The sequence below is a fragment of the Lampris incognitus genome, chromosome 14 (genome assembly GCF_029633865.1).
Source record: "Lampris incognitus isolate fLamInc1 chromosome 14, fLamInc1.hap2, whole genome shotgun sequence".
Lineage (NCBI taxonomy): Eukaryota > Metazoa > Chordata > Actinopteri > Lampriformes > Lampridae > Lampris > Lampris incognitus.
Window position 1 is genome coordinate 32,631,238 of NC_079224.1, and position 12,134 is coordinate 32,643,371.

At 40.1% G+C, this 12,134-nt stretch overlaps 1 protein-coding gene across 1 annotated transcript in view; it reads left to right on the plus strand.

Moving 5' to 3' along the window:
- Positions 1 to 3,121: 3,121 nt before the first annotated feature.
- The window catches only part of LOC130124407 (E3 ubiquitin-protein ligase COP1-like), an 11,989-nt gene continuing 2,976 nt past the window's right edge, over positions 3,122 to 12,134 (plus strand). The window contains exons 1-11 of the mRNA XM_056293862.1: positions 3,122 to 3,774; positions 3,899 to 3,958; positions 4,403 to 4,500; positions 4,866 to 4,930; positions 5,049 to 5,168; positions 6,421 to 6,489; positions 8,644 to 8,703; positions 9,768 to 9,847; positions 10,141 to 10,204; positions 10,624 to 10,738; positions 10,958 to 11,119. Coding sequence (XP_056149837.1) covers positions 3,449 to 3,774; positions 3,899 to 3,958; positions 4,403 to 4,500; positions 4,866 to 4,930; positions 5,049 to 5,168; positions 6,421 to 6,489; positions 8,644 to 8,703; positions 9,768 to 9,847; positions 10,141 to 10,204; positions 10,624 to 10,738; positions 10,958 to 11,119 — 1,219 coding nt within the window. The 5' untranslated portion in view covers positions 3,122 to 3,448. The remainder of the gene's footprint in view (positions 3,775 to 3,898; positions 3,959 to 4,402; positions 4,501 to 4,865; positions 4,931 to 5,048; positions 5,169 to 6,420; positions 6,490 to 8,643; positions 8,704 to 9,767; positions 9,848 to 10,140; positions 10,205 to 10,623; positions 10,739 to 10,957; positions 11,120 to 12,134) is intronic.

Sequence of the window (12,134 nt, forward strand, 5' to 3'; positions counted from 1 at the left end):
ACTGGCAAAGTGCCCTTTGAAATCCAGCTGCAACTTTGTAGGAAAAAAAAGAAACAAGAAAAGGGGGTGAGCGAGTTTTAGAGAGAGGGGGAGAGAGAAAGAGGCAGAGAGAGACAGGGAATAAAGAGATAAAAAGAAGGAGAAAGAGGGAAACAGGAAGATCAGAGAGAGGAGACCATGGAATGAGTGAAAAAAATGAGTGAGAGGCAGTGTTGGGCATGGTTTTATATGTTTATGAATGTGTTTGTGTGTGTGTGTGTGTGTGTGTGTGTGTGTGTGTGTGTGTGTGTGTGTGTGTGTGTGTGTGGTTACACGTTATCAATCGCTGTGGGGGGAAAGTATGCCGTGTGTGTGTGTGTGTGTGTGTGTGTGTGTGTGTGTGTGTGTGTGTGTGTGTGTGTGTGTGTGTGTGTGTTGAATGGGTGCGCTCCTCTTGGGGCCTCACCCCCCACTGTAAGGGACCTCTGCAGATTATCCTTCATCTGAGCCTGTCGGTCCCGACCCCACCGACCCCGAGACTGCATCCTCCTCTCTTTTTTTTTTCTTGCTCTCTTTCTTCTCCTGTGCATTTTCTTCTCCCTCTGTCTCTCCCTTCCTCGTATCATCATTGTTTTCTTCCTACCACTCACCTTTTCGATTTTACTTCTCTGTTCCTCTCTAACCCCAACTCTGCCAACACAACTGACCCCCCACCCCCACCCCCACCCACACCCACACCCACCCACTACTCATGTGGAAAAAAAGAAGAAGGGGGGTGTTAGCGATGAGGGAAAATCCAAACTGATGTGCTGGACAAAGAGGAGGGGGATGAAGAAGAAAGAAAAGGGAGAAAGAACACAAGCTTTTTCATCCGCAATGGTATGAAGTTGGATGGCAATTACCAGCGAGGGATGAAGGGACAAAGGTGACACGGTGCAATTAAGAGTGATTTTAGCAAATGATTGTAGTCAGAATACAGTCGTTGCGTGTTTTACAACACTTAAAATGTGTAAATATGAAGCCCAGCCTTCAAATTATGGGACATACAGGTTCCAATTAATATTTATTTGTTTACTCATATCTAAGACTGGAATATTGTGCTGTAGCTAAGCTAGCTGTGGCTGTATGTAACTATACATACATCCTCCTTCTGTCTGACTTTGCTGTCACCCTCCACTCTGTACTATCGAGTTATTTCTAAACAGGAATGATTTTCAAACACAAATGATGTGTGTGTGTGTGTGTTTGTGTGTGTTTGTTTTGTTTCTTTTTAGTTGTTAACAAAACATTTTGAATCAGATTCGAATAAAAACACAAAACAACCAGCCCCAAGAATCTCTAAAGAAAAGTTCTCCGCCCCCCAAAAATGTACTTTGAAAACTTCCCCCAGTGTAAGTTTGGCTTTTCTGGGAAAACAAAAAACAAAACAAAAAAATGAATGCATAGATATGACTAAGTGTGGTCCCCTGATTCCCCTTTAATTCCAAATGAATGGGGCCTAGCATGGTCTGAAACTTGCAGCAGATTGATCTGCACTCTTGTCTATGACAAGAAGGCCATACAGAAACAAATCCACAAACACACCATGTGCAGAGAGGGAAAGAGCTCATATTTTCCAAAGAAACTAAATCGAGTTTTGAACAACACTGAAAAATCCAAATTTTCAGATTTCTCAATTACCAAGCTCTGCCCTCACTGTTTGAACGAGTTCTCCATCCTCCTTTTAAATGAAGAGACAGAGAGGAAACTCTTTGACAAGGCGGTCGTTTTCATCCAAATGGATTTACCCTTCAATTTATCCAGTAGTTTTCCTTTTGCTTGAGGACTTTTGTTTTTACATCCAAACCGAGCTACATTTTGATATGTATTAACTTATTCCACAAACACAAACATGGGAAATTCCATGTTTTGCACGCCTACAAGGAAGACCCTTATTTGTCCAGGGAGAAGTGAAAATGGAAAAACAAGTAGCGGCGCTCATAAACTGTGAGTGTGAGTATGTTATTGGTCTTTAGGTTTTGCTTGCAAAGCTGCAGGTGGATGGTTGGCAAACAAGACACTCTTTCTTGGCAAGTTTATTGACTGCTTTTTGTAGATGCCACCTGCTTTGGGGCCTTTTAAGTAAATCAGTTTAAGTGTCATTAAAAACATGCATACACGAGGAGATGCTGCAATTCTACATTTATTATAACTCTTTCTGCATCTTTTTTATTGGCATTAAACTAAACCCACTGGATGCCTTATATATTAATAGCCTATACTCATAATAATGATAATCATAAGAACTCAAGGACACCTTACAGAACACAGTAAAAAAAAACAAAAAAACAAGCAGCACTGTATCAGACAGCATAAAATCAAAACAAAGCAGGGTAGACAATAAAAAGTTAATACAACAGATAAGTATAAAATCATCTGCACAAAACTCAGTGAAGCATAAGTAAGGTATGATGATAACATTTGGCAAACGATTTAGTGAGTAAACATCGCACAGTGAGTCGACATGGTGGCTTAGTGATTTGTACTGTCATATGCCATCATGAGGGTCCTGGGTTTGATTTTAATCCATCTATGTGGAGTTTGCGTGTTCTCTGTGTTTGTGTAGGTGTCATCCAGGCTCGTTGGGTTCCTCCTCCGACACGCACATTAGGCTCATAGTTGTTCAAAGGTGCTCTCATGTGGTCATAGCTGCTCATAGTCGTGAACTGAATGTGAAGGCCCAGCAGTGGACTGGCAACCTGTTCCAGGTGTCTCCTTCTATACAAAGCATGCCGAAATAGACTGTAGACCCCAATGACGCTGAACTGGATTAAACTGGTATAAATGATGGATGGGAAATCACAGAATGGCCGCTTGGATTAGGATGATGATTTCCACCAACACTAATTCTAAAACAAACTTCAGCAGACATGCTCATACCTACATTTGTACATTTTGCGTTACATCAAAGTTTCCTAATAAGCAATCCACCAAGTTAAATTCCTGCTATGTGAAAATTTATTTGGTAAAAAAAAAAAAAAGAACGAAAGAAAGAAAGAAAACGTCATTGGCTAATTACTCCTTGTCGTTGGGAGGCAGTATAGTTTACACAGCCGACATTGGAGCATCAATTTGGGCACCTGAAGGAACCGAGGAGGTCCGAGAGAGCTAACCGGGGCTAACCAGCTAACGCTAATCCTCTTGGCAACGCAGTTGAGATCTCTCTGGCTTTTCCAACATCCTCACCATTTTGCATGATATGTCATATGAACACATAACGCATCGTCAGTAGCAGGAGCGAGACGACTATTAACGGGCTAAACACGCTGAATGCGTTGGGCGGCGTTGCTTCGTCTCGGAATGCTAGCACATAAACTAGCCAGCTAGCTAGCTAGCCAGAGACTGCTTGAGAAGTCGAGGTGCTCGGTCCGGATGCTTTGACCGACGCTGTGGCGGATTTTGGGGGTGATTATACAATCTGTTTCGGATAATGTCAAGTAACCGGCCACAGCAAAGTGCTGCTGGTGCGAATTCGGTGCCCGGCACAAGTACCAGCAGCACTGGAAGCCCCACGAATACAAATGGCAACGGGAGTAATGCGACCGGTAATGGGAACAATGCTGGAAATGTTGTGCCCTCTCGGACGTTGGCAGCAGCTGGAGATGGGGGCTTGACCGCCATGCAGTCGTCCAGGGGCGGGTTCGCTTCGCTGAGCAGACCCGCCGCGTCGGCTATTAGAAAGAGATCCCTCCATCAGGCACCCCTCTACAACGGCCTCTTGAATTCCTACGAGGATAAAAGCAATGATTTTGTATGGTGAGAGAGTCGTTTGCAGTGGTTTGTGGGTGCAGGCTATCATTTCTTTGTTTATTTCAAATGACCAAGTTCAAAAAGCTAAATTTCGATCCGCAATTTACGTAAGTTTTATCCTCTTCTCTAGTCCCATTTGCTTCGAGATGATTGAAGAGGCGCACATGACCAAATGTGGGCACAGTTTCTGGTAAGTGTCACTTAACTATGTCTTCTGATGATGTCCTATCATCTATTACAGAGGAATAAGTGGCAGTTGTGTGCTTACAGGCAGTGTTGCCTTTGTCAAGGTAGCAAACAGGTGAGTCGTTGAAGCATGGTTTAAGCAAAGTTAATTGGAGCAAAAGTGGTGTAACAAGGGTTGAATTACAGCCTGATTGACAAAGTGTTACTAAATGCCCAAAGAGAAACTATGGAATAAAGTTGATGAAAGTGATGTGTATTTGCATAGCATATTCTTAAATTGGCATTTCAGCAAAATTAATTGGTATTTCAGCAAAATTAACCCCGCAAATTAATTACCTGCACCTGTGCTATCCAAGGGCCCTCATTTGAGGATGCAATATTTGTCAATTATTCTGCTGATTGATATTTGTTATGGGGAGTTTAACACCTCACCGTTTTCTCTTTGCAGCTTTAAGTGCATCCGTCAGAGCCTGGAGGACAGCAACAGATGCCCCAAGTGTAACTATATTGTTGACAATGTGGATCAGCTTTATCCAAACTTTCTTGGTAGGTTTTGAGTTGTTTCTATTGAGGGCATTAGAAGAGGTTTAAGTGAAATTCAGCAGTTTAATGGCACATCTGGCCCAGCAGTGCCAGTACTCTGTGTCCTGGCATTAGTTCTGACCTCTTTCATCTTGACCCATTTTAGAAAAGGAACGGTTCTGAAATTGAATTCTGGTGGCACCTGGTGAATTCTGGGTAGCTATTAATAATTGCTCTGTCAGGACATAGTTGCCTAGTCCTTTGGTATACTTTCACAACCTTAAAAGGATCAGAGATCTAAAACATTTTATTTACCCCAACTCTGCAACACTTTACTCACTAAGCTCTCCCGACTCTGACTTGTGCCTATCTGTCTGGTTGTGTTTCAGTGAACGAACTTATCCTGAAACAGAAACAGAGGTTGGAGGAGAAGAGATTGAAGATGGACCGTCCCGTAAGTACGATATTGTAGACATTTTGTACTGTCTTTGTCTTTCTATTTCTCAAACTTGCATACTTTTGTTGCCACAATAACTTTAGTGAAAAAGTTAGCATGAATTTTGCATCTGCAGAATGAGTCCAGGTGGCAGGTGTTTCAGGATGTGTTGAGTCCGGACCAAGAGAACTTGGACCTTGCCAATGTTAACCTGATGCTGGAGCTCCTGGTACAGAAGAAGAAACAGCTGGAGGCGGTCAGTAATGGTTTGAGTGTGATTCTGTCAAACATATGGGGAAAAATCATAGGCATGCCCTCCTTGTTATCCTTGCCTCAGGAAATGTGAGTGGTTAACCACAGTTGGGCGGGAAATGGAAAATCATTCCTGGCCTACCCCATGTGTTTTATATATTCAGGGTATAACAATTTTATACAAAGTACCATATGATTCTGTACAGGCTTGCTTAACTGCAAACATCATATTCAATGTTTTTCCCCTCATCACGCTATAAATTATATTATTAGACAGCAAGTAATAATGACCCCAGGGCTTAACCTTCACTAAGATTACACAGCGATTGGCCATTTTAATCTGGGCTCACACCAAAAGTGCCACGAGTGACAAAATCAGCCAGGAGTTTTTTGTGTAAACGTGGGGTTAGATGAACAAAATAACCACTGCATTTCAACTATTTCAATTTCCATGGCAGCAGCGCCCACTCAATATGTGTTTTGTTGTGGCTACATTTTAATTGACAAGGTACAATGATGAAAAATTGCACTAGTCCAGTTGTATGCAAGTTGGGCAGTGTCTTATCCAATCAGAAGTTACTATCGTCTGTGAGTTGTCATGTAGCATGGTTCCACACTTTGATGCACTGGATCAAAAGTCTACTGAAATATTGAGGTTGAGTTTAAAGCTGGTGAAGACACGACCTTGGTTGAGAGAGGAGTGAAAAAAATGGAGATGGGTGTGGTTAGGAAAGGTGAAGAGAAATTATTGCACTGCAGGAGTAGCACAAAAATGTTCTTTTGCCATGAGACTGACAGTACTGTTGTACATGCACATCACTGTTTTCATTTCGATGGGCCACCGACCCCACAACCCCTACCCCGGAAACATTTTTTTACATTAACTCCTGTGACACCTTAATACATCAGCACTTAAATCCTTAGTATTGGGATGGTGTGTGGATGCAAATTTTATATAGTTGTTCTAAACATCACAGAAAGTTGAATCAGTTCACCTGGATACGTTTATTGAGAAAAATGTTTCATCGCTCACTTTCTCTCGATTAACATTGTATCCAGATGAACTGATTCAACTTTCTGTGATTTTCGTACCTGGATTATTGAGCATGCATAAAGACACTCTTTCTAAACTAACTCATTAGACCTTTTTCCTTTTTTATTACCAAATACGGTATGAGAAGATAAACACAGGTATCCTGGGGAAATCTTTTTAGCTGTGTGTGAAATTTATGAAATGTTTTGTGTGTCTTCCATAGGAATCTCAAGCAGCCCAGAGACAAATCCTCATGGAGTTCCTGAAAGAGGCCAGGAGGAACAAGAGAGAGGTACCACATTGACTCACCAATAATGCTGGTAGATCTTAGGGCTGGGCGGTACATCGACTTTTTATGTTATATCAATATATTTTCAAACAAGATATAGGATGAGACAATACTATTTATATTGATATAGTTTGGTATTGCGTTAAAATACATAACCTGTTTCTTAACACTAGAACTACCTTACCTGCCTGGTAAGGTAGAAGTGAAATGCCGGTCGTTGTAGATATTTGTTCTGTTGTGTGTGTGAGTCAATGATCACACTGACTTGTACCAAAACTGTTGGTTTATTAACACCAAATCGCGTGTTCACATGAGACCGGTAATCTTGCTTAGTCTGCCTGGTAAGGACTATTTGACCATGGACGGTCAAATTGAAGGCTGGTTTTTAAACTCTATAGTCTTGTCAAGATAAATACCCACTGGGATATTAATGCGTTGCATATGTTAATATGTCTGTTAGGAAGCGACTGACACCAAAATTAACATTTTAACAACTATAATACTATTTTTAAATAATTTAAACTTCAGAGAGACATGGTCGAACTTGAATAGCAAAATTGAAAAAGTGAAAATATTACCTGAAAAACAAAACGGAAAACACTTATTGCTAATCTAACAAACGTAACAAGGCCTATACAACGTGAAATGTAAAAAAAAAAGAACGGAAAATAAATATTGAAACAGTCCCAAACAACAACCGGAACTTAAAAACTACTGGAACGACCATGGGCAGTCATTTTGACTGCATCGGTTTTTAAACTCTATATTCTGTCGAGCTAAATACCCAATTGAGATATTAATGCATTACATATGTTAGTATGTCTGTTAAGAATCTAACTGACACCAAAATTAACATTTTAACAACTTTTAATACTATTTTTCAAAGAATTTAAAATGGCAGCTGTCCAACACCTGTAAATACTGCAACGCCTCAGTGGTAGTCACGGTACGTGTGCAATGGCGTCTGTAACCAGACATGTTGGCAATAATCAAAAATCAAATTTAGACTATTTCTCTGCACTGGCGAATGCTAGTGTTTGTTTCTAGGACAGAGCAACGAACTTCGCGAAGGAAATGATGCGACCAAAATACGTCATAAATGGTGACCTGACGTGCACAATTATGTGCATTATGCACCATTTTAACCGCTCATGGTCATTTTAGGTAGATCTTATTATAACTCTTTTTTGTGCAATTGATCTAAAACTAATTTTAAATGCAAATATATGCAATTTTAGGAGAATTCAGGGAGCAGCAGGTCTGTATCTTTTTTTTTCCCCCACAAAGTTATTAAACTTTGAAAATCCAAAGCCATTTTGGAATGTGGTTTGCATTCTCAGAGAGAGGCCTATTTTTATTTAACATAGGCTATTTATTTTAGATAATGTTTCATTTACATGTTGATATATTGTGCAGCTGTATGTTTTAAAACAGGGAAGGAAACCCTGTCTTTGCATTTTATTTTGATCTGTTTGATCTGTTTTAATAAAAGTGCTTGTGATATCTCACATGTGGCTTTGACTTTTAAATGAACATTTAGCCCACTTTGTAGAAAAAAAACCGAAATATATATCGTGTATCGCCATTCATATGATATATATATAATTTTTGGTCCATATCGCCCAGCCTTAGTAGATCTGCTCTAGCTAGCCTTTCTGTTTGATTGATCACTTCCTTATTTCAACTTCTTGAAGTGTTGCGCGTAACATGGTCCCCAGCGTTATTCTCCTCTTTAACCTGATACTTCTAACATACTAACAAACACCTTGTGCTGTGATACTTTTTAAAAAAAAATTATTTCATCTTTACTTAGTGGTGAACGTTCATGTTCGTCACCTCATTTCACTAAATAATCAGTTTAAATCTGTTTGATTATTGTTATTATTATTATCATCTTTTAATTTCTTTATTATTCTATATTCTTGCGACCCTAATTAGGATAAGCGGCTTGGATAATGGATGGATGAATTATTCTTTTAATATTCTTATTAATCTTTTGATCTTGTTCTGTATCTCTTTTTTAATGTTTTTTATGGCCTTATGCAAAGCACTTTAAATTGCCTTTGTGTATGAAATGTGCTATATAAATAAATTGTCTTGCCCTTACATGCATATAGGCCTATTAATCATTTGGTCTCTTTGTTCCTGTATCTTCAGCAACTGGAGCAGCTGCAGAAAGAGCTCAACTTCCTTGAGGAGGACATTAAGCGTGTTGAGGTAAATCGACACAGCTTGTCGCCATCTTTTTTCATGGAGAAGAAGTTGAGGCTTTAAAATGGTTATCTGTTATTTCTTCATATTAAAAATGCCATATTTGATACCATTTCCCACTGTTATTTATGGAGCAACAGCCATTAAATATATTCGAATTCTGTAATTGCTCCTCTATAATTGGTGCCAATGGATTCACTGGCACATGCCAAGTATCAAATGTAACAGCACCCACACAGGAAATACTTCAAGTGTGCCTCAAAATGAAGAGAACAAGGAAGTTGAATGCTGAATGTGGAAGAGAAAGTGATAGGCACTAAAATACAAAGCTAAACATTATCTAACTTTGAATATGGATTGGTATGTGTTTCAATGTTACTTTGTCGGGAGGCAATGTTGATCAGTCTTCTGCACAGGAATGCTTTCTGCACATTCAGAATTGCATCCGTTTCGAATGGAATGCTGAGATTTGAAGTAGGAGAACATACTATTGGAGAAATTAAGGATAGCCACTTCAAAAATAAAAGATCCTTTCTCCCAATTCTGTCCCTAATCATACATTCAGCACTGTTGTTGAGCAATAGCCCTTTGTCACATTGTGGAATGTTTGACAAGGACTGGAGATGCAAATCAGCACTGAGGATATTTCATAGATCTAATAGCATTTTTTTAAATTGAAAAAATTGGAGGGCAAAGGAATTTTGAAGCATCTGATGAATGAGAAACAGTGTTGATTGATGGAGGGTGTTTCCGTAATGAACTGCTATAAAATAAGTGAGTGACACAAATGCTTTGGTTGTGTATTTTGCAGGCTTATTTTTTTCAGCTTATGATATTACATCCCTATTTTCTACCTGTTGTCCCCTTTTTCTGTTGAGGTCAGTGCTGCCCAGTTTTATTGGCTCACAAATGTCAAACTCATCATCACTCTCTGTGTTAGGTGCTTCATTGAATTCAGATGCTGAACTTAATTCACAGATACAATGAGAGCTACTGTGAACATTAATGTTGTAGATGTACTGTCTAACTCCCTTTTAGAGCCAAATATATTTCTTTGTATTCTTTTCCAGGAAATGAGTGGGCTGTACTCACCTTTGACGGAGGCAGAGTGTACAGTGCCTAATGTTGAGGCACCTTCACCTGCACCCAGGTACAGCAGATCTGTCTGGTTATCAATCCACATCTCTAGATCATATGTACAACTCCAACAATGCTGATATGTATCCTAAACCAGGAGCTTCTTCTGGTAGTGCTTGCATTAATCTGCTTTCTGATGAGATTGGGTAGCCTTTGCACCACATTATGAGGCACATAGCTAGCTTAATTATATTAAGGTGCATACTATATAGTCTGAGCATTGTTTGTTACAGCGAAAATGCAAAACAAGATCTTAAAGATGTGCTCTAGTTTTCTTTTCTTTTTTTATTTGTTTTGGTTGAATAGCAGCAGTAGTATAATGGACCCACCAGAGTACAACCAGCCTACAGGTTTTGGTGGAGCGGCCCAGGTAAGTCAGGTAAACTCACTTGGCTGTTTTTATGAGACTGATACACTTTCACAATACATTACTTTCAGATTTTTTTCTTCTAAGCAGCATGTTACTGTAATTGTCTCCTTAATTAAAAGTGTTGTATAGATGGCCTATTACCATTGTTATTCTTGTTATAAGGATAGAGGCCATTTAACTATGGTATTGTTTGCCTCTCTCCTCCCACCCAGTACTACCAAGTGTTCTCTAAAATTTAAGCAGAAGCTGACATTTCAATACTTCAATATAAAAAAGATAAAAGCATCAAATGAAGATATTGAGTATTTTTTTGGTGACTCCTAACGGGAGCAGCCGAAAGTAGTAATAGTATTGTATCAGAACCATTCATAGACAGAATTTCTGTTTGACGTTATTTATATTTGGAATTGATTTGCCAGGGCAAAAGACAAACATGGTATAACAGCACCCTGGCATCAAGGAGGAAGAGGCTGACAGCTCATTTTGATGATCTGGAACAGTGCTACTTCTCCAATAAAATGTCCCGCATTACAGGTAATTAACAGATGAATGGAATCACCTTCACAGGCTGCTATATTCACCTGTTTTGTTTTGACAGTACCACAACAGTGTCATGCTGTGCTTTTCTTTTTCAACCATGCTGCATGGTTGAAAAAGATGTAAGATTTGAGACATCCATGGTATAGCAACAACTGTCAATACAAAGATCAAGTGAATAGTATTTTAATACTGTGTCTTGTCTGTTATTGTCAGAAGAGGGCAGGAGCTTGAACCAACTCGATGACTTCATGGAGTGCTTGTCCAAGTTTACCCGCTACAACTCCGTACGGCCACTGGCAACACTTTCCTATGCCAGCGACCTTTATAATGGCTCCAGTATTGTCTCCAGGTACACCTCACACTTGAACACCAAAAGTCAGCTTTCAGCACAAGTAAAAACTTGAGCTCTCATATGGTTCAGATACAGTGGCTTAAGAAAATATTCAGACCCCTTCACTTTTTGCAATCTCTCATTTACATAAGTATTCAGAACCTTTGCTGTGGCACTTCAAATTATGGTCAGGTGCGTCCTGTTTGATTTAGTTATCCTTGACATGTGTCTAGAACTTGATTATAGTCCACCTGTCGTAAATTGAATTGATTGGACATAGTTTAGAAAGGCACACACCTGTGTATATAAGGTCCCACAATTCATACTGCATGTCAGACCAAAACCCAAGCCATGAAGTCCAAGGATCTCTCTGTAGACTTCCTTGATAAAATTGTGGTGAGTCATAGGTCAAGGAAAGGGTATAAAGCAATTTCAAAAGCTTTGAGTGCTCCCAGGAGCACAATGGCTTCAATTATTGTGAAATGGAAGAAGTTTGGAGCCACCAGGACTATTCCTAGAGTTACCCGTCCGGCCAAACTGAGTAACGGGGCAAGAAGGGCCTTGGTCAGGGAGGTGACCGAGAACTCAGCAGTCACTCTAACAGAGCTTCGGAAATCCTCTGCAGAGATGGGACAACCTGCTGGAAAGACAACCATTTCAGCAGCATTCCATCAATCAGGAATTTATGGTAGAGTGGCTAGACATAAGCCACTTTTGAGTGAAAGGCATATGACAGCCTGCTTGGAGTTTGCCAAATGGCATTTAAGGGACTCTGAGAGCAAGAGGAAAAAGATTCTCTGGTCTGATGACAAAAATTGAATTCTTTGGGCCCAACTCCCAAGCACTGTGTCTGGCGAACACCAGGCACTGCTCATCACCTGGCTAATACCATACCTACGGTGAAGTGTGGAGGCAGCATCATGCTAGGGGGGTGCTTCTTGGCAGCAGGGACAGGGAAACTGGTCAGAATTGAGGGAAGGATGAATGCAGCCAAATACAGAGAGGTCCTTGAAGAAAACCTGCTCCACAGAGTGCACGCAACCTCAGACTGGGGCAATG